Source organism: Fulmarus glacialis, unplaced genomic scaffold, assembly GCF_000690835.1.
Source record: "Fulmarus glacialis isolate BGI_N327 unplaced genomic scaffold, ASM69083v1 scaffold5491, whole genome shotgun sequence".
Classification (NCBI taxonomy): domain Eukaryota; kingdom Metazoa; phylum Chordata; class Aves; order Procellariiformes; family Procellariidae; genus Fulmarus; species Fulmarus glacialis.
Window position 1 is genome coordinate 14,104 of NW_009193270.1, and position 27,278 is coordinate 41,381.

The following is a 27,278-nucleotide window of genomic DNA, read 5'->3' on the forward strand; positions in this document are numbered from 1 at the left end:
AAGAGGGCCTTCTGAAGCAAGCTTGGTGCCCTGGTGCCCTATTTCCAAAAGTGCAGGAGGATTGACATAAAAGTGAAAGATAGATTTTTCTCAGCTTGTCTTCAAAGACATCCCTGTAAGAGCTGTTTCTGACTGGTAGAAAGCGCTCAAAGAAGGGAGGTATTTGCTATGTTTTGTGTGTGTTGTGCGAAGCTAGTTCAGGGAACAGTATAGATAATTTCTTGGCCTGAGTCTTTCACTTACTGATGCTAGCTTGATACCATGCCCTGCATTCCTACAAAAGAAATAGCAAGTCTTGGGGGGGGGGGGAAAAAAAGGCTGAGTTCTCCACTGTGCTGACTTTGAGAACTCCACAAAAACTGACTTTGGACACTGAAGTCTATGATGAGGCTGTGAAACTGTGAAAAAATGTCACAAGGGAATATCTGTTCACTTAAAAAAAAAACAAACCAAAAAAAACCCCAGACTTGGCTGCCTATCATGGAAGTGTCACTGAACTGGCAGGGAGAGAACTGCATGTCTTAACAGTTGCTTCTTCCTCTGATTTCTATTTCTAGTCTAGAAAGTAGACAAAAAGGACTTAAGTGAGCTGAAAGTGCATAACTTAGCTCAATGGGCATAGCAAAACAGAAAATGCATGATACCTAAACTTCTGTGATGAACTTCTGCCTGTTGTTGCAACAAATGTTGACGCATTTTAGTATTTTCTTGCTTTTATAGGTATTTGCATATTTTCCAGTGGTTACAAGACCTTTTGTTTTCTGTAAGATGCTATTATCCTGAGTGTTAATGGGTTTCCAGCTATTAAGATGTAATCATATACCTTAAGTATTTAACTATAAATTTGAAAAATCTTCATGAGCAATCTCAGAGGAATACTTGGAATGCACTCATAGTAAATTGGCTCATTTTCTTGTAATTTACTAGAAGTGCTGATATGAAAGCAGTTGTAATGCGGAAAGTATATTAATCTGTGGAGATGCATTGTAGATATGAAATTATTACTTTAAAACTTTAAGACATATGAGGTAATTTAGGCTTACTCTTGTTACTTAGACTCACAGTAGAAAAATGATCACTATCTTTTGATGTAATGCATTTGAAATAAATGTAGCAACCTTAAAAACAAACAGTGCAGTAATAAATTAAATTAGATGTTGCATACCCATGTATCTTTTCTAAAGGATTATTGTGGGTGAAGAGAGTCAACAGGAGGCCTATAGTAAAGTTTGTATCTTTCAGTTTATAAAAGCTGTCTAGAAATATTTTCACTTGAGATCTTCTCTGAAAAATACAGCCAGTGGTTCTTGACAGCAAATCCTGAAGCAGCTAGCTTGATGCCATTTTGTGGAGATACAATCATTCTTTGGCTGTACTATTTTTGATAAAAGCAACTGGACTTTAAATAACTTTTAGATTTAGTGCATTTCAGAAATGGTTGTGAAACGATTATCTGATTTATTTTGGATTTTGTGGTTTGTTTTTTTTTTAATAGAATGTGAGAAGTGGAGGAACTGCAATTAATTTCAATACTGTGATATTAATCAGAATTATGTTTGGCACTGGAGGCTGAATATCCTTGCTCTTTATGGAGACATCATATGTAAGAACTGTCTAAGGCTTTGTAAAACTGTTGCCCAATAGACTGGAACATGGAGACACAGCTAGACCCCATGAAAGATGACTTGCCCTTAATGGCCAACACTAGCTATATGCTTGTAAAGCACTATATATTGGACTTGGATGTGGATTTTAACAGTAAAGTTATTGACGGCATCATAGTTTTATTCTTTGAGACTGGGAGCCAGTACAGGAAAACCAGCAGTACTGGCAAAGAAGGCTGCCAGTCACAGTTTGATGAAACCTCTAAAATGAGGGTGTCTGAACTCTGCCACATTCCTGTGACAAATGTGACTGCCTGTTCATCTAAAACAGTATATAATGATTTTGCTGTCTGTGGTAAAGGTGAAGAAGATACTTCTGATAAAAATGGTAACCATAGCAACGAGGAACAGGCTTCTGGGATTTCTAGTTCAAAGGACTGCTATGACATAGAGAATCATGGGAACAAGGATTTTCTGCTGGTATTGGACTGCTGTGATTTATCCGTGCTAAAGGTTGAGGAGGTAGATGTTGCTGCTGTGTCAGGCATTGAAAAACTCACAAGGTCTGCCAAGCTAACTGATGCTTCAAAGGAGCTGGAAGATCTCAGGAATCAGATTGTGCATGAACTTGTGACATTACCTGCAGATCGCTGGAAGGAACAGCTATACTATTTTACTCGCTGCAGCCAGGCGCCTGGCTGTGGAGAGCTTCTGTTTACTACTGGCACCTGGAGCTTGGAAATAAGGAAATCAGGAATTCATACTCCAACAGATTTTCCTCATGCAATAAGAATACGGTACAAAACCAAACCGGAGGGAAGATCTGTTACATGGACTACAGACCAGAGTGGCAGGTATGTAACTATTAGCTGAAAGCTTTGCACACATTCATTTTAAACATAGGTGCAAGAATGTAGAATTGTGTAATGCTGAGCAACTGTGAAGATGATGAGCATCCTCTTCCATTGTTTTCATTTCATCCTTGGTTTGAATCCTGTTGCTGTGCTGTAGGAGACCAGACAAACTCTCTGCTCAAGAAACCCCAATGGACAGACCCCTCAGGCCTGTCTAAGTGACTGCATTTGCTCATTCTGAGTGGGAGTAAATAATTGCTGTGTATTGGAATAAGTGTGTGCAGGGAATAGGAAGTTATCACTTAGGGGAAGAGAAGGTATGCATGACAGGTTATTTTCACTTTAGTACTTTGTGTTCTTTTTTCTTCCTGGCTTACACAACTGATCACACAGCATAAAGATCAGTATACATAATATTTAATAGAACTGCTTCACAAGTAGTCTTTTATCAATATTGTAATAAGTTTAGAGATGCAGTCTTTTCCAGTTTAATCTCTCATAATCAACTTCTAAAATCTCCTTCATCTATTATGTAATTGATGATAGCAAATGAACTGCAAACTGAGACTGCAAGAAGAATTGGCATTTTATCTTGTGTTTGTGGAAGTACCCAGTGCTGTACAGAAATCTTCAAGATAATCTCTTTATAGGAGGGAAACTACTATCCACTCTTGACTTCTACAACTGTAATTATTTTACTGTAATGTTCAAAGCTGGATTTTAATGGCTGTTAGTTCTTTATGATACCTAAAAAACAGGAACAAAGTTGGAAGATAAGGAAGAAATTTGGTCTAATTGAATACCTGCTTTTCTTTCTCAAACTGGAGATATATGGTTACCTTTCATTTCAGTTATGCTAATAGAAATTAAGAGTCTTCTCACTGGCATCCACGTTAGGGAGGAAAATGAGGCCTTTTAAGTATACATCTGGTATTTAGATAATTCTACTGCTAAACCATGAGCAGCATCAAGTCCAGGAATGTCTCAGTCATGTTCATTACCTCTTCCCCTTTCCCCTCCCTTCCTCACTCCCCAAGGAGTTATTTTTGGTATGAGTTTAGGAAATTTAACTCAGTATATTATCTTTAGTTATGAAAATCCTGAATTTTGACTGCATGCAAAGCTAGGGCAATTGCCTGTGATCACACGTGTCCATATCTACCTGCCCCTTACTAAAGTCTTTGAGAGTAATGTTAGCAACACTCAGCTGGTATAGGACTCCTCCTCTGTGTGTTGTTTGTGTGTTTTGAGCATTTGAAAGTTTCTTTTAGGCATCTAAATCTCTAATGTCTTTTAGTTTTGACTCTTTTCCCCTTTCACTGCAAAGCATTATTCTTACTTTAGAGACATTTCATGGCAGTTGTACACAAACACATGGAATTTTATGAATCAATAATAAAGCAGGAAAAGATGGTTTGACGTGCATCAGGCAGTCTGATGGTAGCAAATAGTCTCAAGCTGGTTTATTTTCAATCTTTTGTAGGGTATTCCAGAAACTAATGCCTGTCAGAATATAAGTTTTCATATCACAGTCATTAGAATCTTTATTGCTACACTTTTAAAATCAAATTCTGTATGTGATGAACCCATAAATATAGTGGTAAAGCTCATTGTACAAAATGCTGTCATATTTTTCCTTCCCTTTCTAAAAATAAAGCCCATTTATAATGTATGGGGGAAGTACTATTACATTATATTCTCACAGGGGAATTCTTTAAATTGTTCCAATTTATGCATATGGTGCTTTTTTAGGCAGATGTCAAATCCTTTCCAAGAGGAGTCCATAATCTATGGTTCTAATCCCGAAGAAAAGTGAAGCGAGTAACAAAGTACAGGCATTGTGTTGCCACTTCCAATATGTTTCCTCTAATTTAACACTACTGTAATGTTTTGAAATTTAACCTATGCACTATTTTATAAAGACTTCCATTTTATTTGTTTTAAACAATGATGTATTGTAATACACAAAAAAATTAGTTAAAGCAAAGCTTTATGGGATGAGTTTAGGCAAGTTGAGGTATGTGTATGCAAACCTGATGTTTGCACAGCGGGGCACACTTCTGTTTTCAGTAGAGGAACTGAACATACGGAATTTCAGCATTTCCCTGTTTGGGCTTTTGATACTAGCAAATACATTAATCATCAAGAAGGAAGGTTTTGTTTAGTCTTAGAACATGTTTTTTGTAATAATATGCTTTTGGGGGCCTTTATGCGGAAATGCTAAAAAGGGGACAAAATAGAGGAGTAGAGTATGTGTGTGAGTATATATGGATATGCAGATATATATACATATATATATAAATATAAACACTTTTCTGCCTCTCCAGAAGTTATACTCACAAGGACTATATCAGTTCTTAAAATTGGCAGGTAACTTTTAACAGTGATCAATAACATAATTATTACAATAGAAAAAAAAAAGTGTTGGTTATAATGTTTGTAAGTTACAATGTTTGTAATGTTTTTCAATTGTTTACTAGCACAATACAGCACTGGGGTTTCAAATCACGAAGGTAATGTTGCAGTTTTAACAAAATTATGGTTTTGTTTGAAGTATTCTCACTAATACTAAGTATTATAACATTATTTAAAATAAAACCTTATTTTAGACACTATAATAACCACTTTGTGGAGGGAATAATGTGTATAAAACATCTTTCATTACTGGGAAGGAGAAACTTTTTGCCAGCCCATGGATGTGTTTAAGCAGTTTTGCCTAACTCTTAGGAGTATGTTGTATATGACAGTGTTGAGTCTGCATGGCTACCAGCGTATTTCAAATTAAATGCTTTCTCATGATCATTGCTGAGAATCTTTATTCGTTAAAATATCCTGGGATCTCTTCATTGTTTAAGAAAAGGATTAAACACATTTGGGTTAAAATTAAAGAGGTAATTTTCCTAGCAGATAGCCTTGCGAATTCACCTCTAATGGGAGATTCCTCCCACCTTTTTTCTGCCCTACTTATTGCCACTTCTAGTGCTGTCATAAATTAGTTAATGATTTTGTTGATATTAATGAGTGACTGGAATGGAACTCATTTCCTCATTGTGGGATTAGGAATGAAAGAGTATCTTTGGTATGAAAGACATCAATGAATGACATTCCATGACACTGAAACCTTTTAGTACTGGGTCCTAATCTTGTAAGCTACCTGTGCACTGTTTACCTTGGCATACATGAATCGGTCAGGACATGCATTTATTTTTTCAGGTTGAGCCCTAGATATTAGATACACAGAAAGGGGATGGATTGAATTACTCTGAGTGTATGATTTTCGTGAGAATGCTATGGAAAAAGTATATTCTTAGAAACTATTAAAGAATGATTGAGCAGTTTTGGGGAAATGCTCTAGAAGGAATTAACCTTGCGCTAATTTTCCGAAGTGGGAAATACTGGAAAACGTGAAATGATGTCCTTAAAAAAATGATTGTGATATCTTGATATTTATTTGACCAATTTAAATGTCTTTCTTACCTTTTAAAAATATTTTGTACCTGTCTAGTTGATTATCTTTATGCTATCTTGTTATTAAATTAAAATATCAATGTATTTTTAAAGAATTCAGGAAGTATTTTTGCCTTTATGAAAGCTATGAAGGTGAATACAGCAAGCATAAATGTACAATTTGGTAGAAGTGCTAATGCTAGCATATGTTCTGTAATTAAATGCTTCTTTTCAGATGCAGCTGTATCACAGACATCACTGAACTGCATGGTTCCTCATTTGTTATAAATAATCTTGCATTTCTGTAGTGTGCAGCTGAAGTACCTGAGGTAGATAGTGATTAGGAGAATATCCAAAGAGGTGGTACCTAACGTAGCGATAAAACAGACCTTGGTTTCCTATTTAAATAATTTGATGTTACTGATTCTGCTGAAACAGCAAAGGACTAGTAGAAAAGTTCTGCGGAACCTATTGTGATCTGTTTTGTGGACCTGTGTCCAGAGTCCGTGTCAGGCTGGATCTCACTGGCATGGAGACTGGCACAATTTTTGTCTGCAGATAAAAAAAAGAGATTTTATCTTTTTTGAAATTGGTTGTTTCAAGCCTGCCTCTCCTTAAGACACATATGTTTTGAAATGTAAATAATGTTCGAAGAGAGTAGTTGCAATTGTTCAGATGCATTGGTGACAAGAGCTATTATTCATAAGTTTGGGTACTTCTGAAGATAAGCTCTTGAAAAATCATACTCTTCTTTGGCACTGTAGTCAGACTGTGTTATGTAGTATGTTGCATACAGTAAGGACTAAATAAAAACTGTATAAAGGTATGCATAGCAACATCAAAAATTTTCATTTTTTACTATTTTAACATTTAGTTCATAGTTGATATTCCCTTTTGAAATTTTCATAAATGTTCTAAACTTGAGATTTTTTAATAAATATTCAGGGTAGTGAAAACATGCTAAACATGTTTCTTGAATATTTAGCTAAAGCTTGAAGTTGGAAGTGAATTCTTGAGGAGTGATCTCTAGTTTCCAGGAGGTTACACATAGAAGTCCTTACTTAGAACATGTTTGCAGTAGGCCTGCAAAAAAAGAGGGTAGTTGTACTGATTCCTAGGCTGGATCACACAGTTTCTCCAGACTTAAGTCTGAAGTCTTTCTGATTACCCTTGAAGTTCAGCATAATGTTTTGTATTTGTATTTTCTGTCTCCAAAGCATATTAACAGTATAGAGTCAACAGAGCTATTTTGTACTAATGAAAAGAGGAAAGGAGGAAGAACTAAAAAGGAATGTGGAAGAAGCCTACCAAAATACACTTGCTGAAAGAGACACTCTTGACCTCTCTAAATCTGGATGCTGGTTCCCTCCACCACTAGTATGATGGCATAGGTGTGTGAACAGCTGAGTGATGAGGCATATTAGAGAGCTAATCTGATTGAAAATAAGCGGGGGGGAGGAGAATGCCTTATAGGAATTGTTTGGAATATGCTACTGAGGTTAGTTTGGAAAGTAGAGTTATCTGTTTCACGGGTAATACAGGTTTGTGCCAGTGTAACGCTGTATCTGTAGCCTTTATGGAGTCTGAGGCATCCATTCAATTTTCATAATATATTTGATATTTTCAAAGCAAATTTTTTCCAGGGTAGAAATTGGAAAAATTAGTCAGATTTTCATAGTTTCAAACTGCAAATTAGAAAATGTGTCATGAAAATAGATGTTTATTTTTCAGTGGCGTGAGTTAGCATCATGCATTTACATGTGCTTGGATGCTGGAAATGCAGGAGGGGAATAAAGAGCTTGTTTTTCTTCATGGGCAAGGCTTGGGGGAATAAGATGCTCCAGAATCCAGGCAAGTCACAGACTAAATCCTAAGTGGCTACCATCAGTTGTGGGGAATTCTCTCCTGTTATTTTGTGTAATTTTGTTCCCAGTGATGAATATTTATAATTGAGTAATCAACGAAGCAGTCTGAAGTTTGTTGATTACTCATGTCTGACACAGTGATTTCTAAGGAAGAACAAATGGTGTCAGGAATAAATGGAGAAGGAAAATAAAAATAAACAAAAAAATAGTAGGCAGACCTTGAGTAGAAAATGAACTGATTTGATATTTCTGGAAATGTGGATGGCATCAAACAAATATTTCTAAAAAATTTAAAATAGCTCCTCTGAATTAGTTGGCCTAACCAAAAAGTAAGACCATGTGAAACGGGGGTTTTTTAGTGAACTTAATACTTTTTCAGAGTTACAACAAGTTTCTTGGCCTGGCAGGGCAAATGACACTCAGATGTAGGTGGAGTAAGTGGATGCCTACAGCATAGGACAGAGGAAGGAAGAGCTGGGCGCTCACAGAGGCACTGCATACAGGAGTACCAGGGGCAAGGCTGATGGTACTCCTTCAAGAAGAAGGAATACAGAAGGCAAGTTGCTTCACTAAAATGTGCCAATGAGAGGACCATACCAGATCAGAGGAGGGTAGAATGAAACAGTATTATGAAAATACCATTATCCATATAAACAATAAAAGTCTAAATGTTTTAATTTTCAAAACCAAAAGGGAGGTGAAAAAACAGGAGATTAAAGAGCCAGTAATAATGGGGAATGAAGAGTCAAACCAGCACTTGTGTGTTTGTTAACTGGCTGGCCAAGAAACCAAAACAACCTTTGATTTCAGAATAGAGCTGAGAAAGTCCAGCTGTATCACAGTTCATATCCATAGGAAAACTGTCTTCTGTTTTTAAAGACAGAGGCTTACAAGGGGTTATATTTTTTTGTTCACTGCTGTGGGAATAGAAGAATTAGGAAATCTCCTGTTTTCTCTGCCAATAGTCAGTTATTTCCAATCTTTACTACCATTTAAACAGGAGCTATGGCTATGAAATTAAATTTTGTTTAAACGCCGTGAGGTGGTACTTCCTAAGGTGTTACAGAAGTAGTATTAAAAGATGTACAGGGAATGGAATACCTAAAGGATTGGTCAGATGTCTGACTTCAAATTTAGGAAACTTTCTCATAACAACATTGAAGAAGCTGTTAAGCGTATTGCATTTGCCAAAAATACAGGTCAAAGCAAGTGAAAAAATCCTTATTGTTAGAGGCACAGTGGGAGCACAGTAAGTATTAAATTGATTTACTTTGGATGAAAAAGGTATGCCCTGTCTTAACCTTATTATCCTTGCTTCCCAGCGATGGCTGTACCAAAAGATAAAACTTCTGAATAGGAGATTGTGCATATACTATGTCTAGAAGAAGGACTGATATACCTGATGTGGATGACAAATTAGTGGACAAAAGTCCAAAACATTTACAGTGAAGTATCAGTTTTAGAAATGTAGCTATCCAACTGTTAGAAAACTAGCATCAGAGTAACAGAGATTACTGGAGAAGTCAGTGGAATTACCCATCTCATAATCATATTTAGTACTTTTAAGTTGGAGAACGGGTTGAAAGGGGCATGGGTAGTTATTGACTGGTGTTTTATTCAGCAGAAAAATGAAAACAAGAATACCTGCTCTGTTGGAATCTGATGACAATCACTGGCACCTTGCAGATATGTAAATCAATCAGGCAGAACAAAAAAGTTGGTGTGATTTAGGTGCCAGGAAAACCTGCTGCTTTGTGGAAATGACACTGTAATTTAGAGTAAGAAACAGCTGCAAATAGCAGTGGTTTTACAGGGAGTGGCCTTGTAGTTGCAGGAGGTTGCCACCTTACATCCTTATGTGGAAACAACCAAGAAATAGGGAATGTATTTTTTCACATACAGGAAAAGGTTAGAGTTGCTGAGCTGGGCATTTTCCTTGAGAAACCTTCAAACAGGCACTAACCAAAGTAGGTTGACATGGCTGAGCCTTAGGACATGATTCAGGTGTTTGATGGCAGGTATCTCAAAGAAGACCTGCAGATTCCTGTTTGGAGAACAGACTATCAACTGAACATTTATTATTAGCTATAAGGTAGTATCTTAATTTGTTATTATAATTTATATGCTTACATGGGAGAGGGAGATCTGCCAAGAGCTGGTTTGAACTGGTTTTGTTAATGTTATGAAAATATATGGAATACTGATGAGTTAGGATTGCATGAATCAAATTTGCCTCAGAATCCTTGGCTGTGGGAGATTACTGAACAACAGACAGCCCTGAGTCTCCTCTTGGAGCAAAACCAAACACCACCATAACTAGTGCTTCATTTCTCCAGTAGCATGGATTGTTGATCACTGGGAATTACTAGTCATAAAGTTGGCCAGATGAGTGACCAGAGACATATTTTGTGTTTTGTGGGTGCTTGTTTTTTCAACGTAACAAGTAATTAGGCAAATGGTCTGTGTTCTCTGCTTATCTTACTTTTGCTGTATTCAATTTCCTTATCTCTTCCAACCTATGGTGGCAAAGATTATGGCTGGCATAAACAACATATTACATAAGTAGATGATTTGAACATTACAAGACCATTAAAAGTGAAAAAGAGTGCTGGAGAGGATACATAGTAGGAAAAAGGAAACAAACTGTGAAGTTTCTTGCTAGCAGTGGTAGGGATAAATCAGAAAAAAAGGCAAATTTTTTATCAATTGACAAAAGCAGCCTAAAACTAACTATTTGTCATTGCTATTCTTTGATGTACCTTGCTTAGCCAGTAAGTTTTCTTCTTCTGGATCATGTGAAAAATCTCATCCATATCAGGATAAGAATTATATTTCTGGTCCTCTTGCGTGCTGGAATTGTGCTGCCTGACCCAGAACAAAGAAAACTGTCAGCTGCAGTGGGTGTCCTAAAGTAACACTGCGCTATTACCACTGTAAGAAATTACTGCTGTAAATGAAGTATAAAAAATTAGCAAAGTAAAACATGATTTGTCATGGGAAGCAAAAAAATCCGTGGAGGTATGTTTTAGGGTGAGAAGAAAATAGATTAAAAATTCCAGTGAAAGAAGAAAAGATGAAGAAAAAACCATGAGTTCACCTTATAAACACTTCTCTCTAAAGCAGAACAAGAGACTGGTCAATGTTAACTGACATCTCAGTTGATGGCATGCTGTCAGTCAAGCCTCCAGGTGATCTTGCTATGAATGTATGAATATCTAATTAAAAGCTGATGTAATTGTTGTTCTGATAGTTTCCTCTTGAAATTTAGAACTCGTAGGTTTCATTACTATTTTCTGAGCAGACTTTGACGTATTTGAATACCTTTTGGTTTGAAATAATAAAGTTATAAGTATACCTGGACAAAAATGGTATTAAAACGGGTGAGGAGTGGAAAGGAGGCGTAGTTTTGAAGAAAGGATTATGTACTTGACCAGTCTTTCTCCGCTTTTCTAACTCCCTTTCTACTTGGGCCTTAATTGTAGAGACTTGTGACCTGCCTGTGTATGTATTTTAGCATTAAAATGTTTTAGGGAAAACAGTTAGTTACGTAATATGTATTATTTCTCATAACGAGAGGCTTCCTAGTCCAATATGAAAGCTATTGGACTGGGAGGCTTGAAACTAAGCCTGTAGGTGCAGCTTGAACACTAGCACTAAGCAAATCTGTTCACTGTGTTTCGTTCTCCGCATCTGCAAAATGGTATTGACATTATTTGTAAAATACTTTGTGGTCTGCAGGTAAAAAGTGCTCTCAGAGTGAGATAACATTAATGGTCTTGGTAGTGGCTGTTCCATGTTACGTTTGTATTGCATTTGACGCAGCGTTGCAACGTTCTGCTTAATTCTGTTCTGCTAGCCCGTTTTCTCAGTCTTCGTGGCATTCCCCTCTAAAATTTCTTCAGATTATGAAACTCCCCTATATTGCTTTTAAGACTGGGTTGTACCAATGGCACCCAGCAAAACAGCCTTCACAAATGCATGGTACATCATTGGTAAAATATGTTTATCAGCAGTCAGTAACCCCACCTTTCCTCTCATTCCTATCAACTCTACTAGGATCTCTTTTTATAATTCTGTGTATTTTGATAAAGTTTTCATGAACAAGGAACCATCCCTTCCTCCCCATCCCCTCACAGCACACACATGTTTTAGGGTAAATAATATGTCCATTATCTCTTGCCTAGCATTATACAGAGGAAGCAGGATCTCCTAGGAGGTGAAAAAGCAAGCTCTTCCTTTTTCTTGTGAATTCACAGCCATGCACTGTTTCTTTTTCTGGGAGAAAACCCAATTATTTTATGTACATCAGAGTTGGTTACAGATTCAGTTTTCAGAGATTAATTCCAAAGAAATTAAAGCTAATTAAAGATTTATACAGATTAGTGGTCTTTTACATTTAGCTGTGCATTGTGTTTTACTGGGTAAAAGATAACCAGTTGACTTTCTCACCACTGCAGTTATCTATTGAGCTTCACTGAATATCTATGTCCTACTCTATTCACTCTGATACATGGCAGGGGGAGCCAGATTATTTTCTTTTTCTGTTTGTATGCATTAACAATAGGCCTACTTAAACTGCAGTTTCCCTCCGTATTTTACTGAAAGATCAGCTGGCCTGCATTAGTTAAGCCACAGTAACTTGATTGTGCCATGGACAGCTCTGGATCCAATAGCACAGATAGCACTTTTGACAAGAGGGCAAAAATAGCTTCAGAATATTTTTCATCTGTGGCCGTCAGTATCTGCAAGCTCTTTCCGTCTGTGTAGTTTAGAATTGGCTTTAGGGAAGGAATAATTTGAATGGAGGAGCTGTTTGGAGGGGAGTAAACAAGAGGCTCTGGTCTTAGCCATTGCAAAATAGGTTTTGCCCTAACAACTTGTCTCCTATTTTCCAAAGTGTTTTGATGATTTTCAAACTCAAGTTATGAAAGATACTGATCAGAATATTTTTAGCCTCAAGCATTCACAAAATAATTGTTGTGCACCCAGAATATTGGCTGTAAATATCATAGGTTTTTAAAAACTAAGTGCAGTGAAGTGATGCTTTCAAGATTTTCTTTCTTTAGCTGGAAAAACCTACTGACTGTGTTTGTTTTATATAATTTATATTTGAAAACTTAGCTTTTTTTAAGCTGAGGGGTAGTGTTATGCAATTACTAGGAATTAAGATAAAATTGCAAAAAGCAACAAAAGAAGTAAAACAAGAATTATTACATCTGTGCGCTAGCAATAGCAAGCTAGAAGGAGTTAATGAAAGGCCTTGTTATCTCCCCAGCTGTGGCTAAGCTGCTAGTAAGAAATTGGCTGGCATGAAATACTGCAGCTGAAATTGGAAAGGGGCAGTAGATGAAGAGGCTGCCTAGCAGAGGGTTAGAGAAACTGCAAAAAGAACAATACTACAAGGAAGATTGCTATGTGAAAAGCAAGAAGGAGGCTGAGGCTGATAGGGAAGAAATGCTTTCTTCTCATTATATGCCCTGTGGTTCGAATTCTGAAAGGCAGGTGAGCTAGCGTGCATTACCTTACTGCAAGAAGAAATGTAAAAATGTCAAGTTTTATTGAGGCTTGGACTAAAGAAGGCTCAAGGCTAGATCTACTGCTCTGAGTTTGGATGAGCCTCCAGGTTGTACAGAGAGATGGGATTAATGATAATGAAAGCACTACTATGATGACAACAGGGAGGTGTCACAGGTGTTGGTGAAGCCCTGCAATGGCATCTTCAGAAGATACTCGGAAGCCTTCTTGGGCCTTATGTGTTCATCTGAGAGCTATTGTATGAGGCTGGAAGGCTCATGCAGAAGCAGGAGAGGGGAAAGACTGGAGTTAGTCTTTTCTAGTTTATGTAAAAATTAGTGTGGCAATCTTGCTTTCTTCATTCTGTCTTAAATGACTTAGATTGTACTTTGATTGGTTCATCAGGTTTGAAACCTACATAGCCACGGTCAACAAAAAACCTCAGTACAACAGTAAGTTTGATTTTTGACAGAAAACTTAGTTCGGTCTTTCTTATTGTAACTCCAACCCCAATCTCTTTTGCTTCCATCTAGGCCATGTGTTTATACGATGGGATCGCCAATAAACAACAGAGCCCTTTTCCCATGCCAAGAACCACCCATTGCCTTGTCAACATGGCAAGCCTCAGTCCGAACAGCTGCAGGCTTTGTTGTGTTAATGAGTGGTGAAAACTCAGCAGAACCAGTCCAGCTTCGAGAAGGTGAAATATATATTCTATAGCAAATTATTTTAAATAATTTTATAATTAGAAATATAGCTTAGTAAATATATGATTTTGAAAGAATAAAGTTCCTAACCTTAAAAGCACTTATATGTCTATCTGTAATCTCCATGTCATTCTATGGAAAAGTTACCTGCTCAAGGCCTCAGGATAACTTTGTAGGAATTCAAGGCATCTACATTTCACTGTGTAACTTCTACTTACTTTTTTCTGTGTTTTTATTCCTTCTACTTTTTCCAAACCGAGACTTCACTAGTCATAAACTGGGTTTGTCTTAAACACTGCAGTTGAACGTTTCATAGATGAAGTACCTTATCAGGCTTTTGTCAACTTCAGGCCTTAGTAGATAATTAACTTCCAGTTGTAATTCTCCAGTCCAAGTGCAGCTCAGCATGCCAATGATTAGAAGCGGTCATTGTGTCATATCTGTTTCCTGAAATACATGGAATAGATAGAGAATATCAGGTCAGTGCCCTGAAAATCTGGTCTTTGGGGTTTTTTGGCATTGGTAGATCATACCTTGTGCAACTCTAAGCAAGCAAGCATTTTTCTTCTGTGTTGGTTACACTTTATTCTCTGAACCTCTGTCTGGACAGAGAAGGAAGTTTTTAAGGCAGTTCTACACATAATAATACAAAGTATGTCTTGCTTTCATTAGTTTTGAGATAATCTGTCAAACAGGGTCAGTATTTTCTAGTGTAAGTAGTTCTGATTAGAAGTAGCGTATAGGAAAAGGTTAGAATTAGGTGCTTCTGGAAAAAAAAAATCTTCTGTTTCCCTTTAAAGAAGCAAGTTTATTCTTGAGGAAAAAAAAAAGAATGAAAGTCTCCTTGATTTGAGAACCATCAGTTAATCCATTTGCATGGAATTGTCTGGTTATTTTTGGCCATATGTGAAGCCTGTTTCAAGCCTTGTCTCTGCTGTTGAAACATGGAAAACTGCCATGATGAGCTGCTCAGCTCACTTGGGCAATAATGCTTTCCTGTCTCGGCATCAAGAAAGCAAGAGCAATCTTGACTTCAGACTAGGAGAACAACTCTGCCATCATTGTTTAATTAGTTTAATCCACACTTTGCTAATGAGTTGTGGCCTGTCTGTCCTTCAATGGTGGCTATGTGGTTTGAAATATTAAGACGAAGAAGGATGCTTTTCTGAATTTCTAGAAATAGAAACCTTGGAAAAAAATTCAGGCAGTATAAATTGGCATAGGTCAGTTAAAATTGATACTCTCTTAGACCAATTAGCTAGTTGAAAAGGCTGTATTGTGAAAGAATTATTTTCTCATTAACATTGTTTCATCATTCTAGTTTAAAACACTTATTAAAAATTTATACTTGAATGAAGAAAAAAAAACCTAGCTGTGGGGAAAACCGTTTTTAAGAACGATATCAGGGTACTATATTATTAATGATAGCACTGGGGCTTGGTCACCCAAAGTCAGCCTTGTCACCCTGTGGAGGACAGAAGGGGCTTTTGTTTAAATCCTTGTAGTTGTTGCAGTGGGTCCGTTTATGTTGGTAATTCATGTGTCAGCTTAAAGCTTTGTTTGTTTTGGTTTTTGGGGTTTTTTTTAAATTTTCCAAAGACTAACCCAGTATATTTCCTTTCCTAAGAACTCTGTGAAAGCAAGAAATACTGTAAGTAGTGTTTAATGGAAAGGCCAGTAGGGAGGAAATGACTCATTTTAGCTTCACTGTGCTAATGAAGTGCTGAGTGAAAAGTGTGAAGTGAACTGGGAAGAACCAAATGTAGCGTTAAAGCTGCGTCCTTTAGGAGCCATGTGACAATGGCAAAGTTTTGTGCTGAACTTTACTGAACTGAAGAGAAGCAGCAGGAGCACCTACTGTGCTTCTGTCCTTACAGTTTTCCTTCCGCCTCTCCTCAAGATGGAATTCCCAAGAATGTGGAAGTTTCTGTTTACGGATCTGTGCAGCACATACAATTATTTATGCTAATTTTGATGTCATGATGCAAGTGTTACTGGGTTTCTTTAAAGGTAATAGGCATTGTGCTCCAGTAGCTCTCAAAGACTGAATCATGGGTGAGACCCTCATTATCTTGGTGCTTATATATAGCTGGAAATGACAAATCAGTGTTAGAGAGCTTGGAATGGTAAAAATTTACAAACGAGGTACGGAGGAAGGAAGGGAAAGGAGCAATAGTGTGAGGAATGTCTTAAAATATCAAACAAACCCACGGCTGAAGTGCTAATATGAAGCCTTAAATAAATTCTCAATGAATTTAGGAATACAAATTCATTGGTTTAATTATTAGGACTTTTAGGAGTTAAAAAGTTCAAAATGGTCTGTAGTGTTAAATGACCTGTCCCACATAGCTCTTGTTGTTAGGCAATTATGGAGGGCATATGAAATCTATACAACTTAAAATTTTGTCTTTACATTTATAAAATACACCTAAAAGCCTTTCAGGGTGGTTTCAATTAAAATAACTTTTCTTTGCCAAATTATTTACATACAGTATGCTATTGCTGTGCTGCATATTTATAAAATCATACATAACTGGCAGAACACGAAAATATATTTTTTAAAATGCAGTTTCTTGGAAAGAACAAGCATTTTGGCAAGCAATTGTGTATGAATTTATTCTGAATAGAATTACAAGTTAGCTGAATATTTTTTCCTTTACAAGTCGTATTTATAACAAGTGTGCAGGCAGACAATAAGAGAACAGCAAGCAAGGATGATACTTTGATGCTTTTAAAGAGAGATCTGCATTCTGCTTCACAGACCTACATCTCTAGAGGCTTGGATGCTGTGATCCAGTGCATAGCTAGACTAGGTGTACTCGCATGCACAGTTTCCTCATTTGCCACTTATATTTGCAGGTTTTGGTTATAGTGTACTTCCTCCCGTATGTGCAGTTTTTGCGCTCTGCCTCCTACAAAACTATGGCTCATCCTGTCACTTGAAATAAAGTGAGGCCACGTTTGTTTGAAAATACTGATACGTCACTTACTCAAGTACAAACGGTAACTATTCAAGTATGACCTAAAAGTGCTTAAAAATACTGTGCATTCTTTATGGAGTACTTAGAGAAGAAAAATTCGTCAGAACAATGCAATTGACAATGCCCTTTGGGAGAAAGCTTTACAGGGAGCACCCGGCGCGCACGCACGTGTGGGGGGTGTGTGTGTGTGTGATGTGAGCCATTTAACCATTGGATTTATTTTTCAACACTTGTCAGTTTTACTTTCCTTCAGCACATTACTGTAACACATAGAAGGTGCAAATATATTTAGTCACAAACACCTTTACATTTATTTTGATTCATGTTCAAGAAGTAGATATTCAACCTTTAAATGTGAAATCGACTGGCTTGCTTTTTGTGTGGTTACTCTACCATTATGTAGTCCTTGATCTTGTTTTGCCATCTCTGATTCCAGCAAGAAGGTGTATTCTGTTACTGAGAGGAAATACGGTGCTAGAGAAGCCACTGCTACTGCTCTGTAGCTAGCAGCAACAACAGTTGCTTTTGTTTGTGCTCCTCTCACTTTTCACAAGGCAAAACAAAAGAGTCCAGTACTTGTGTTGATTGATCTCCAACATATATCAGGAACTACAGCATGGGAGTTGACAGCTCATCACATGCTACTCATCCTTCTGAGCCAGTGTTGAACTAATGCTCTGGCATGAATGTGAGAGTGCTCTGTGGGAAATTCTGGCTTTCAGATGAGATCAAAGATCTCTACAAGTTACAAAGAGTTTCAGAAAGCTGGAGGGTTCTTAATCCTGGTGCTCCAGCCAAATAGTAGTTTTGGCATTATTTAGCTGTAGTTTTATGTATTAGAGCTAGCTCTTACTTTGTATATCAAATGCTGTGTGGGACTCTCTCTCTTTTTCCCTAAAGGTAGCTGAGTTTTGTGGGTTTAGTAAATCATGGACATCATCTGTATTTTGTGGTGTTTGTATTTGTGTTAGTGCAAACAATTTGAGGGAAAATATACTAATAAGTAAAAATGCTCTTAATGTTCTTGCATCGGGCGTTAACAGATACTGACTCTCAGGTGTTTCCTCAGTTATAACGGACCCCACAGGACTCAAACAATTTTAAGTTTCAAAGATAGCTAAATGCCTTAAAAATTCTAGGAAGTAATTACATCGTTCATCATTATTATTTCAAGTAGAAGAAATAAACAGCCTTTAAATTGCTCTTTTGCACAATTATAAATGGATTATAATTTTCTACCCATGTTAAAGGTAGTCCTAAATTTTGCATGGGATGTTTTCCAGATATACCTCATAGGATAGGAGATTGTTGTTGCATGGTTTGCGCAGTTATGACATGATAGATTTGCTTTGCAGAACTGAAAAAAAAGTATTTTTTTGAAAATTATTTTCAAAATTACTTATAGAGAACATATTTTGAAAGTATTTAATTGTCTAAAATAATTATGCGTAGGAATCAAGTTGCTTTTAAATTAAGTCTGGTTGTAAGGAGAGGGTATAAGCATTACAAATAAAAGGATTGGGGTGCTCTTCCTCTATTTTTCCCCATGGACTAACCCCAGCCTAATCTCTTGTTCTTCCCAAGGTGTCATTGCTTAGTCCAAAAATGTTTTTGTGGTACAAAATGCTGCTTTTGGTAAAGAAAACATCTTCCCGTTTCAGCTGCACTGTTTTCTCTTACCCTAGAGGTGGTGCGGTCTCCAAGGCAGCCACTGGAAAGCAGAGGGCAGCCAGGAGAAGGGGAGAGGAGGGAAAAGTAGAGTGGAGCTTGTGATCCCAATCTATGCCCTGGGATAGATCTGAGGTTACAGATGAAAGAAAACAAAACAAAGCCCACTGACCTGAAGAAAGTTAAAGAAAGGAAGTGAAGTTACGGAAGAAAAGGGCAGACTGGGAGACAGTCTTACCAGTAGTGAGAGGAGAAGACAGAAGATAAATGAGGGTAGACTGTTTGAAACAGTACCTCATGGTGCTTGCTGTAGAGACCATTTCAGTCACTGATCAGTGAATGCACTAAAGAGAGAACTCACTTGTCATGCTAGTGCACGTGATTTCAGTTGTTCAAGACAAAACAACTCTAGGATAAATATATAGTTATCCTACACAATTCTAGAGTATGAATGCAGAAGGCATCTAAAAGCCCTGCAGGAAATGGATTGAGCCCCAGTTAAGTGTGTAAAGACAGTGTAAGTCTTGGGTCTTGTTCTGGGAGTATCCAGAGTTCGTGTGGTCTTTATAACGCCTGCAAAATATAAGGGCCTTGGAAAAAAAAACAAGGATCTGTATGTTAGTTGCTTTTCTTTTCTTCAGGAAATCCTAATTTAGAAAACACGTACTAACTTTCTTTGTCTTTGGTACCTTCACCCTTTTGCAAGGTTTGCTCCAGCTCTCAATAGCATATGTTTGTTGCTAATTCATGTAAATTTCTGAATGCAGTACGTGCTGTTCTTCTCTCTGGACTGCTAAACTGATTCCCCATTCATTTTGACATTCTGTTCAAGTCACCCTTGTTTTTAAGAAAACTATGGTCTTGCTTGCTCTAGCCTATCTCGCTAAACTTGTTTCTCACTGTAACCCTTTCTGCTCCCTCTGTTTCCATAGCACAGGCTGACACCCTTTCCTTTTAGACAGTCTCCTCACTGTTGTGAGAGCCTTCTCCTTTACACCTCCTGCTGTCTGGAACAGTTTTCTGTGACTGCCTTTTGGCTTTCATGCTTGTTTCAGAATTCAGTTGAAAACACATTACTTTTTTTCCGTTACAATTCCTCAAATTTCCACTCTTCCTCTGCTGTTATTTAACTCTTCAGGTTTTACAATTAACATAACTGCATGGAGCATTTTGTAATGCTTTGTGTATAACAGATGCTATACAAAGTGAAGTATTGTAGACTACCTCTGGGCCTTCTCTTGTATGCATTTAAGTCGATGGTAAAGCTGCTGTTAACTTCAGTTAACAGGTTTGGGGCTTTAGCACAGTTTATATCAATGAAACTCTCTACATCAGGAGTTTGGTATTTCAAAATAATAAGTTGTTGCTGTCCTGGACGAACTCTTTCTCTCAAGGTGGCATTTGCTTGCCTTGGCTCATTTGTAGCTTTGGTAAGTTAATTAAAAAAAAAAAGGGGGTAGGGGGAGGAATTTGGCAAAACAGTCATCCTCTTTCCTAATGTGTTTGGAGCAAATAAGTTCCTTTTGCTCACATACTGACAGGAGGTTAGGAAAATTACAGGAGTAGTATGTTCACCTGACAATACAGACAAAAGGTTTTTGATGGTAGTGGTGAATGTTGCCAAAAGTGGAATGGAGTAAGGGAATCTAAGTGGTTGCCAGTGCATATAAGAGGCAGAGGCTTTATCTGCCTCTTACAAGACTTCACAAACAGTATTGCTTTGTCATACTAAATAGTACGTGGAAAATTTGTTGAGGCTAAGCAAAAAGATTCTTCTGCTTGTCCTTCCGTTGGACAGATTGACCTTCTGTGGTCATTAAGGTAGGAAACCCAGAGATGCTTCTCTGGAGTTGCTTATTTCCTTTCCTCTATGCTTTGTGGCCTCCACTGGATTGTTTTTTTTTTTCATTTTTTTCCTTTTGGTAGTGTTCCATAGCCCTGGTCAGAATACTTTTGCATAAGAACAAGTATTAATGTTCCCTTAAAATAACCGAAGTTTGTATGTTTCCACAGTTGCCACAGCTACAGTTATTTGCACATAATTCAGCAGGTTGTAACTCATGCTACGCTCTTTCCAAGAGTAATTAACCTATTAGTATTGTGTAGTAACTGTATTTGTGACCATAAATGAGTACTTGAATGTGATCTTTAAGCTATACCCTTTTTAAAGGGACAAACAGAAAACCTAAGCAACATTGAGATTAATGAAAAATATGCTGTGCTAAAACATCTGCCAGTTTATCCAAAAGTGTTCATAGATACAGTCATCCTACACCGTAGATACAGTCTTCCAACACTGTGTTTCCAAAAAGATAAGACTTACCATCTTTTTACCTTCTAATAGACACGCTAATCTTGTTTTAGCAGCTTCTGGATTATCATGACCAAATCATTGACTTACGCAATATCCCATCTGATTCTAAGCTTGATTTCTCACTGCCTGGTTGGCACATTGTGTATCTCAGATTGCCAGATCCAATTCACAAGCACTAGTGTTGTTTGTTAGAACTTGCCTATCAGTTTGGTACTGTCCAGAACACAAAGAAAAGATTTTGTTCTGTGCGAGATAATACAGTTAAGACAAAACCATGAGTGGTTGAGACAGGGTTGAAAGAGTTAAATTTTAATCTTTTTGTGTGTGTGGATCTAAAGGTGCTATTAGCTTTCACGTGTGATGCGATTCTTGGGCAGTAACAGTACAATCATGTTAAGTTGCATTAATAACATTACACTTATGGATGATTTATTTATAGATAAAGGCATCAGCAGATAGAGGAAAGTTGCAGGTGTACGTAAACAATGCTGAATCCATGGTGGTTACATATGACTGCTCTTACATGTCTCAGTGAAATTATTTTTCTTTCCCCAACAAAAATACCAGGATGTAAGGTGGGAGGTTTGGCCCAAAATCTCAAGTACATAAAAATGTCAAGTACTGAGTGTATGCTGTGACTGATGAGCCTGTACAAATGTTCTTTTTATTTACAGGTATCTTGAGCTGGTACTACTACGTGACTATGCCAATGCCAGCATCCACCTTCACTATTGCTGTGGGGTGCTGGCAGGAAGTTAAACAGCAGTCCTTCACAACTGCTATCCAGACAAACACTGAGTTTTCCTTGCCATCTTCACAAGCTGATTTCAGGTTGGTGTTTAGAATATTGTTGAAAAATGAGATATATGGGTAGCATTTTCATTTACGCCGTGGAATATGAAAATGAGTCATATTAGTACAGGAATCAAAATAGAACTTGCTTAATCTAAACAGAAAAATCTTGACAGGAAAATAATTCCGAAGGCATCATTTCATGGGTAAGTGTATGGTTCTTTTTATGTGAAAACAAGTTGCTTAGTGAGCAAGAGGGTTAATAAATCCCAGTGTCCTCTGGATTTTCATCCTACATCCTGCGTCTCCTAATGCCCTGCCGCAGCAATACCAGGTTCTCCCTTGTTTCTTACAATGCCTGGCTGTAAGATCGTTTGTGTTACTAGACCCTGTCCATTCTGGATACCTAATGCCCCCTACTACAATATTGCCTACTCACTCACTTTTTTCTTCCTGTCCAGTCCCATCCTAGAGTTAGAGCTGGCCTGTGCAGTGGTTTGCCTGGGGTGATGTGTACTGACTGGCTACATGAAAAGCCTGTTGCAGTGGTCCCATAAAATAAAGTTGGACCAATGATTCTTTTAAATAAAAAAATACCCTGTTGTCTAGTACATACAGTGGCTACTTAGCTGTCTTTCACCAAACCCATAGAAATGTAATTATTTTGGATACATCTATTCCTCCTTCCAATCTAGTAAAAACTGCTCATTGAGTTTAAATTATTACAGAGTGATGGATGAACAGAATACTATATAGGCCTGCAAATGAGATTTGAAGCTAAAAATTAAGTCTCTGCAGAAATACCACTTGTTTCTATGTGTATTCACCATAGTTAGCAGAAGTCTCAGACATGGCATGTGATTTCTTCGTATATTACTCTCAGCTTTTCAAATTCATAGAGTCATAGAATCATAGAACAGCCCAGGTTGGAAGTGACCTTGAAAGATCATCTAGTCCAATCTTTTGTGGGAAGGGGAGCTTAGATGAGGTTATCTAGCTATCTACCCATTGCCCCTTGTCTTCTCCATGTGGCTCCTTGTGAAGAGAGAGCCTCTGTGCTCTTTGTAGGTGCCCTTTAAGTGCTGGAATACTGCAATGAGATCCCCCTGAGCCTTGCCTACTCTCCTCCTCTCTCCTCCTCTCTCCTCCTCTCTCCTCCTCTCTCCTCCTCTCTCCTCCTCAGAAAAAGCCTAGCTCCTTCAGTCTTTCCTCACAGGGCAGGTTCTCCAGCCCTTCGTTCATTTTTGTGGCCCTCCTTGGGACCCTCTTCAGTTTGTCCATGTCTTTCTTGAATTGTGGGGACCAGAACTGGACACAATACTCCAGGTACAGCCTCACAGGGCATCCAGCCCTTCGTTCATTTTTGTGGCCCTCCTTGGGACCCTCTTCAGTTTGTCCATGTCTTTCTTGAATTGTGGGGACCAGAACTGGACACAATACTCCAGGTACAGCCTGACAAGCACTGAATAGAGTGGGGTGATCACGTCTTTATCTCTGCTAGTAATGCCTCTGTGGATGCAGCCCAGGATCCGATTTGCCTCCGTTGCTGCAGCGGCACACCAATGACTCATGTTCAACTGTTTGTCCACGAGGAACCCCTGGGTCCCTCTCAGCAAGGCTGCTCCCAGACACGCAGGTCGTAGCCTGTGCTGGGCTCTTTGGTTATGTCATCACAGGTGCAGGACTTGCACTTGTCTTTGTTGAACTTCACACTGTTCTTGCTATCCCACACTTCCAGCCTGTCCAGGTCTCTCTGTAAGATGGCTCTCCTGTCTGACATGTGCACCTCACCACCCAGTTTGGTGTCGTCAGCAAACCTGGTGAGGGTCTTTCAATTCCATCATCCAGGACATTTGTGAAGATGTTGAACAAATGGGGCCCAGTATCGATCCCTGCAGGACTTGTGACAGGCTGCAGCCTGAGTAAAAACCGTTGATCACCACTCTCTTGAGTGTGGCCTGTTAGTCAGTCTCCTGCCCATCTCGCAGACCATCCATCCAGTCTCTGTCTTGCCAGTTTGTCCAGGAGGAGGCTGTGGGAAACGGTAATGAAAATTTTGCTGAAGTCCAGGCAAACAATATGCACCGCTTTCCCCATGTCAATAGAAAATGTTATTTTGTTGTAGAAGGTGATCAGGTTAGTCAGGCTGTAAGTATTTTTCTGTCATGTAATTAGAAACTTAGCCAAAACAATACTTGCCTTTTAGATAGCTGTTTTGGGCTAATACTGTGTTAACATTAAGACAGTGGAAGTCCTTACCATTTTGGTAAAGCTAGTGAGACTTTGGAACTTGAGGACCTAATTGGGATTTCTTATTGGAATTTAAAATGAAAGGATTCTCATGGCTTGCAGCTTGGCTAATTTTAGTAAAAAAAAAAAATCTAATAAATCTTGAGAATAGGAATTTTTATATTTTACCTCAGATCAGTAAGACATGTCTATTCAAGCTTTAAAATTGTTTATAGGTTTGATAAGCTTCTAGAAATTGTTTTGTGTTTATTCCTCTACTATTCATACGTTTATAATATGACTGCCTCTACAGAAATACACTACAGATGTTCACTATATATTCGTCTCTATGTTTAGTAATAGGAATCTTTATTGATTTGGTGCAAAAGGTTATTCTGTCAGAGTGTTGATAGAATAAATGAAAGTTTCAATTTTTTAAAAAACTTTTGAAAAAAGGGGAAAAGCTATTTATGTAGCTTTTTGTAGCAAAAATTAGTGCAAGTTTTAATCAGTGTGATGGTCACTGGTCAATCTGTGTGATAGTCATTGGATGAGTTAATTGGCACAGGTAGTGTGATGTATCTGCAGCAGTTGAGTTAGTGACAGTAGAAGAAACAGAACTAATATGTTTCAAAAAAAAAAAACTGACAAAAAAAAATTCAACAAATCCTCTGCAAGTGTGGTGTCTATTATGCATGGACAAAAAAGGAGAGCCTAAGTGTACAAGATTGTTTTGCAGTTCATTAGGACATAAAAATCTATGTCCTTAAAAATCCGCTCTTACAGTTATATCCAGTTAATCTTTATTTGGGAGTAAGCACAACAGACACTTGTTACTTATTTTAATCATTAAGACTGGGTAACCAAGCCAACATTATGCACAGTAGCAGGCATTTCTAGAAAGGGTGTGAAATGGATAGACAAGCAAATGTTAAGGTAGTGTGTCAGATAAGATAGTGGAGATAAAGTCTCGGGCAGCAGGAAAAGGAAGGATTTCTGAAAGAAGTTGTTGAAATGTGTAATATAATTTATGTCCAGGTGCCAGTGAGTTTGACATAAGGAGACTGTATCAAAGAAAATGTTAAATGGAGCTAGGGTGTTAGATAAGTTTCCTGATCTCCTTGTGGTCATTAAGGACTTGGCAACTTTTACAAGAGATAGGGTGCTAGCTTTCATGTTCTTGCCTAATGTCAATTCTGATAATTAAATACAAAGTGACATTGTTTTAGAGCAGAAATACACTGGGTTAGACCACCCTTGGAAAAAAATCGTGTAACGATGGATGTAGTTTTTCCATATGTAATCAATGGAATAGCTTAGAGTCCACTTCTTTCACAGAAAGAGTTATGTAAGATGCTAAACGGTTGGCATTTCAGCAAAATGTCATCCTTTTCTACATGTTATCGTCTTGTTTTGTGTGTCAGCACTCACCTGGAGCCTGCTCTTCCAAACATAAATGCTTTGGGCAATGCCAGGTGCAATAATAAGTGCTTTGCCTGTCCAGGCATAGTAGAACCAGCTTCCTTAAGTTGAAATCTCAAACTAAGGAGAGGCTCTGCGCTGTACAGAAGATAGGCTAGCAGGTGAAAACATGAAGCTGATTTCTGCTTAGATATGAGTCTATTTGGGCAGATAAATTATTGTGAAGGTATATGACTCAGTGTTTAGGAAGGATTTGATTTACCCCTCCTTCCTTCCAGCTCTGAATATCCTGTAAAAGTAACATAAAGTAAGCTTGACCCTAATGTGGTATTTTGAAATGTCTACAGTGATAAGCATGAATTGATATTTACTGTTGGTTTTTACTGAAGAAAAAAAAAAAAAATCAGTAGAAGTTCCTGGAGAATTTTAGTAACAACAACAGGAAAAAAGCCCACTTGGAATTTCATTGTAATTGCACTTAATATGTTTGTGTTAATATATGTGAAATTTTTATTTTCGTAGTCAAGTTTGAATAGGAATTCTCTGAATCAATAAGTATTTCTGTATTGTTACTTAGTTTTCTTTATGTACAATTTGAGCACTTGTTCTTTTGATGTGCCAAATGAGTTGGTTTAACGTAAACTAACTCTGTCATTCTGATGTCTAGAGAATATCCTTGTCTTAGCGTACTCAATTGTGCACATTTCTGGTATCACATTAAACTATTTTGTCTTTTCTTGTTGTTGTTGTTGTTGTTATTGTCAGATGGCATGAAGAAATCTGTGGTCATGTGGAATATCCCTGCCGTTTCCAAAATCCTGCTGCCAGGTTGCAGGCAGTCATTCCTTACAGAGTCTTTGCTCCCTGGTGCCTTATGGAACGCTGCGAAGAACGTTTGCTTCAGCTCATTCCTCAGTGCCTCTCAGCTGCTTACACCACACTGGGTACCCACCCCTTTTCGAGGCTTGATGTTTTGATAGTTCCTTCCAACTTTTCCAGCCTGGGAATGGCTAGGTAAAGAAACTTCTTAGTATCTCATCTCCTGTATTTTGTTCGACTCCTTTTTATCAACTAGTTAACAGTGTCAAATTGCTATCAGTATAAAGTTGCTGTGCTATTTTTTTTAAACCAGACTTAAAACTCTAGTTCTGGCTTCATGTGGGTAGGTTTGTTTGTATCCTTTGTGCTATGATCTTTAATTTTAGTTTTTACAGGGCTCAGGGAAGGAAAATACAAGCTTACTAGACATGTGGGTCTGAATTTCCTCATTTGCTAAACTGAAGTTCTTTTATTGGTTCTATTGATTTAAATACTTGATGCTGCTATCATTTTGTCATGTTTTCTTTTGGCGTTGTTTCTACCATTGTGTCTTGACAGTACAAGAGCACGTTAAAATCCATATCTAGAGTTTATTCATAAGCCTTTTGTGGTTTATGAGTTTCTAGTCAAACACTGGTCTTTGGAAACTGAGTAAGGCAAACTGTAGGGATATTATCAAGTTTTCATGGAATTGTGGAGGGAAAAAAGCTTAACTAAATATTTTTGGTTTTACAGTATAATTTCCAGTCATGCAATGACAATAGAATTTTAGCTTTATTAATTGTAAGGCAATGCGTAGCAACTGAAATTCCCCATTTGCTTTATATTTTTCTTAAAAAAAATGTATTTTTAAGTTGGTAATGAGCTAGTGTTTGTTAATAGCAGAGAATGAAACACTATTTTTATGCACTGTTTACCTAGTGCCAACAGTAGAGGGGATTTATTTAGGCAGGTGGACAAAACATCCAAGGGAAAAATTAAAGGCAAAGCTCTGTTAGAAACATGAGGACTGAATGGAAAGCTGTATTCCCAGACTGTTGGATTTTGTATTTTGTAGCTCTT

The 27,278-nt window shown here is 37.7% G+C and overlaps 1 protein-coding gene across 1 annotated transcript; it reads left to right on the plus strand.

Moving 5' to 3' along the window:
* Positions 1-1,652: 1,652 nt before the first annotated feature.
* LOC104069158 (chromosome unknown open reading frame, human C9orf3) lies at positions 1,653-26,411 on the plus strand (the record flags this gene model as incomplete). The annotated part of the gene is made up of 4 exons (XM_009587373.1): positions 1,653-2,458; positions 13,818-13,984; positions 21,629-21,785; positions 26,163-26,411. Coding segments are annotated over exons 1-4 (1,379 nt in total), but the record flags the coding sequence as incomplete, so codon positions are not given.
* Positions 26,412-27,278: the final 867 nt, after the last annotated feature.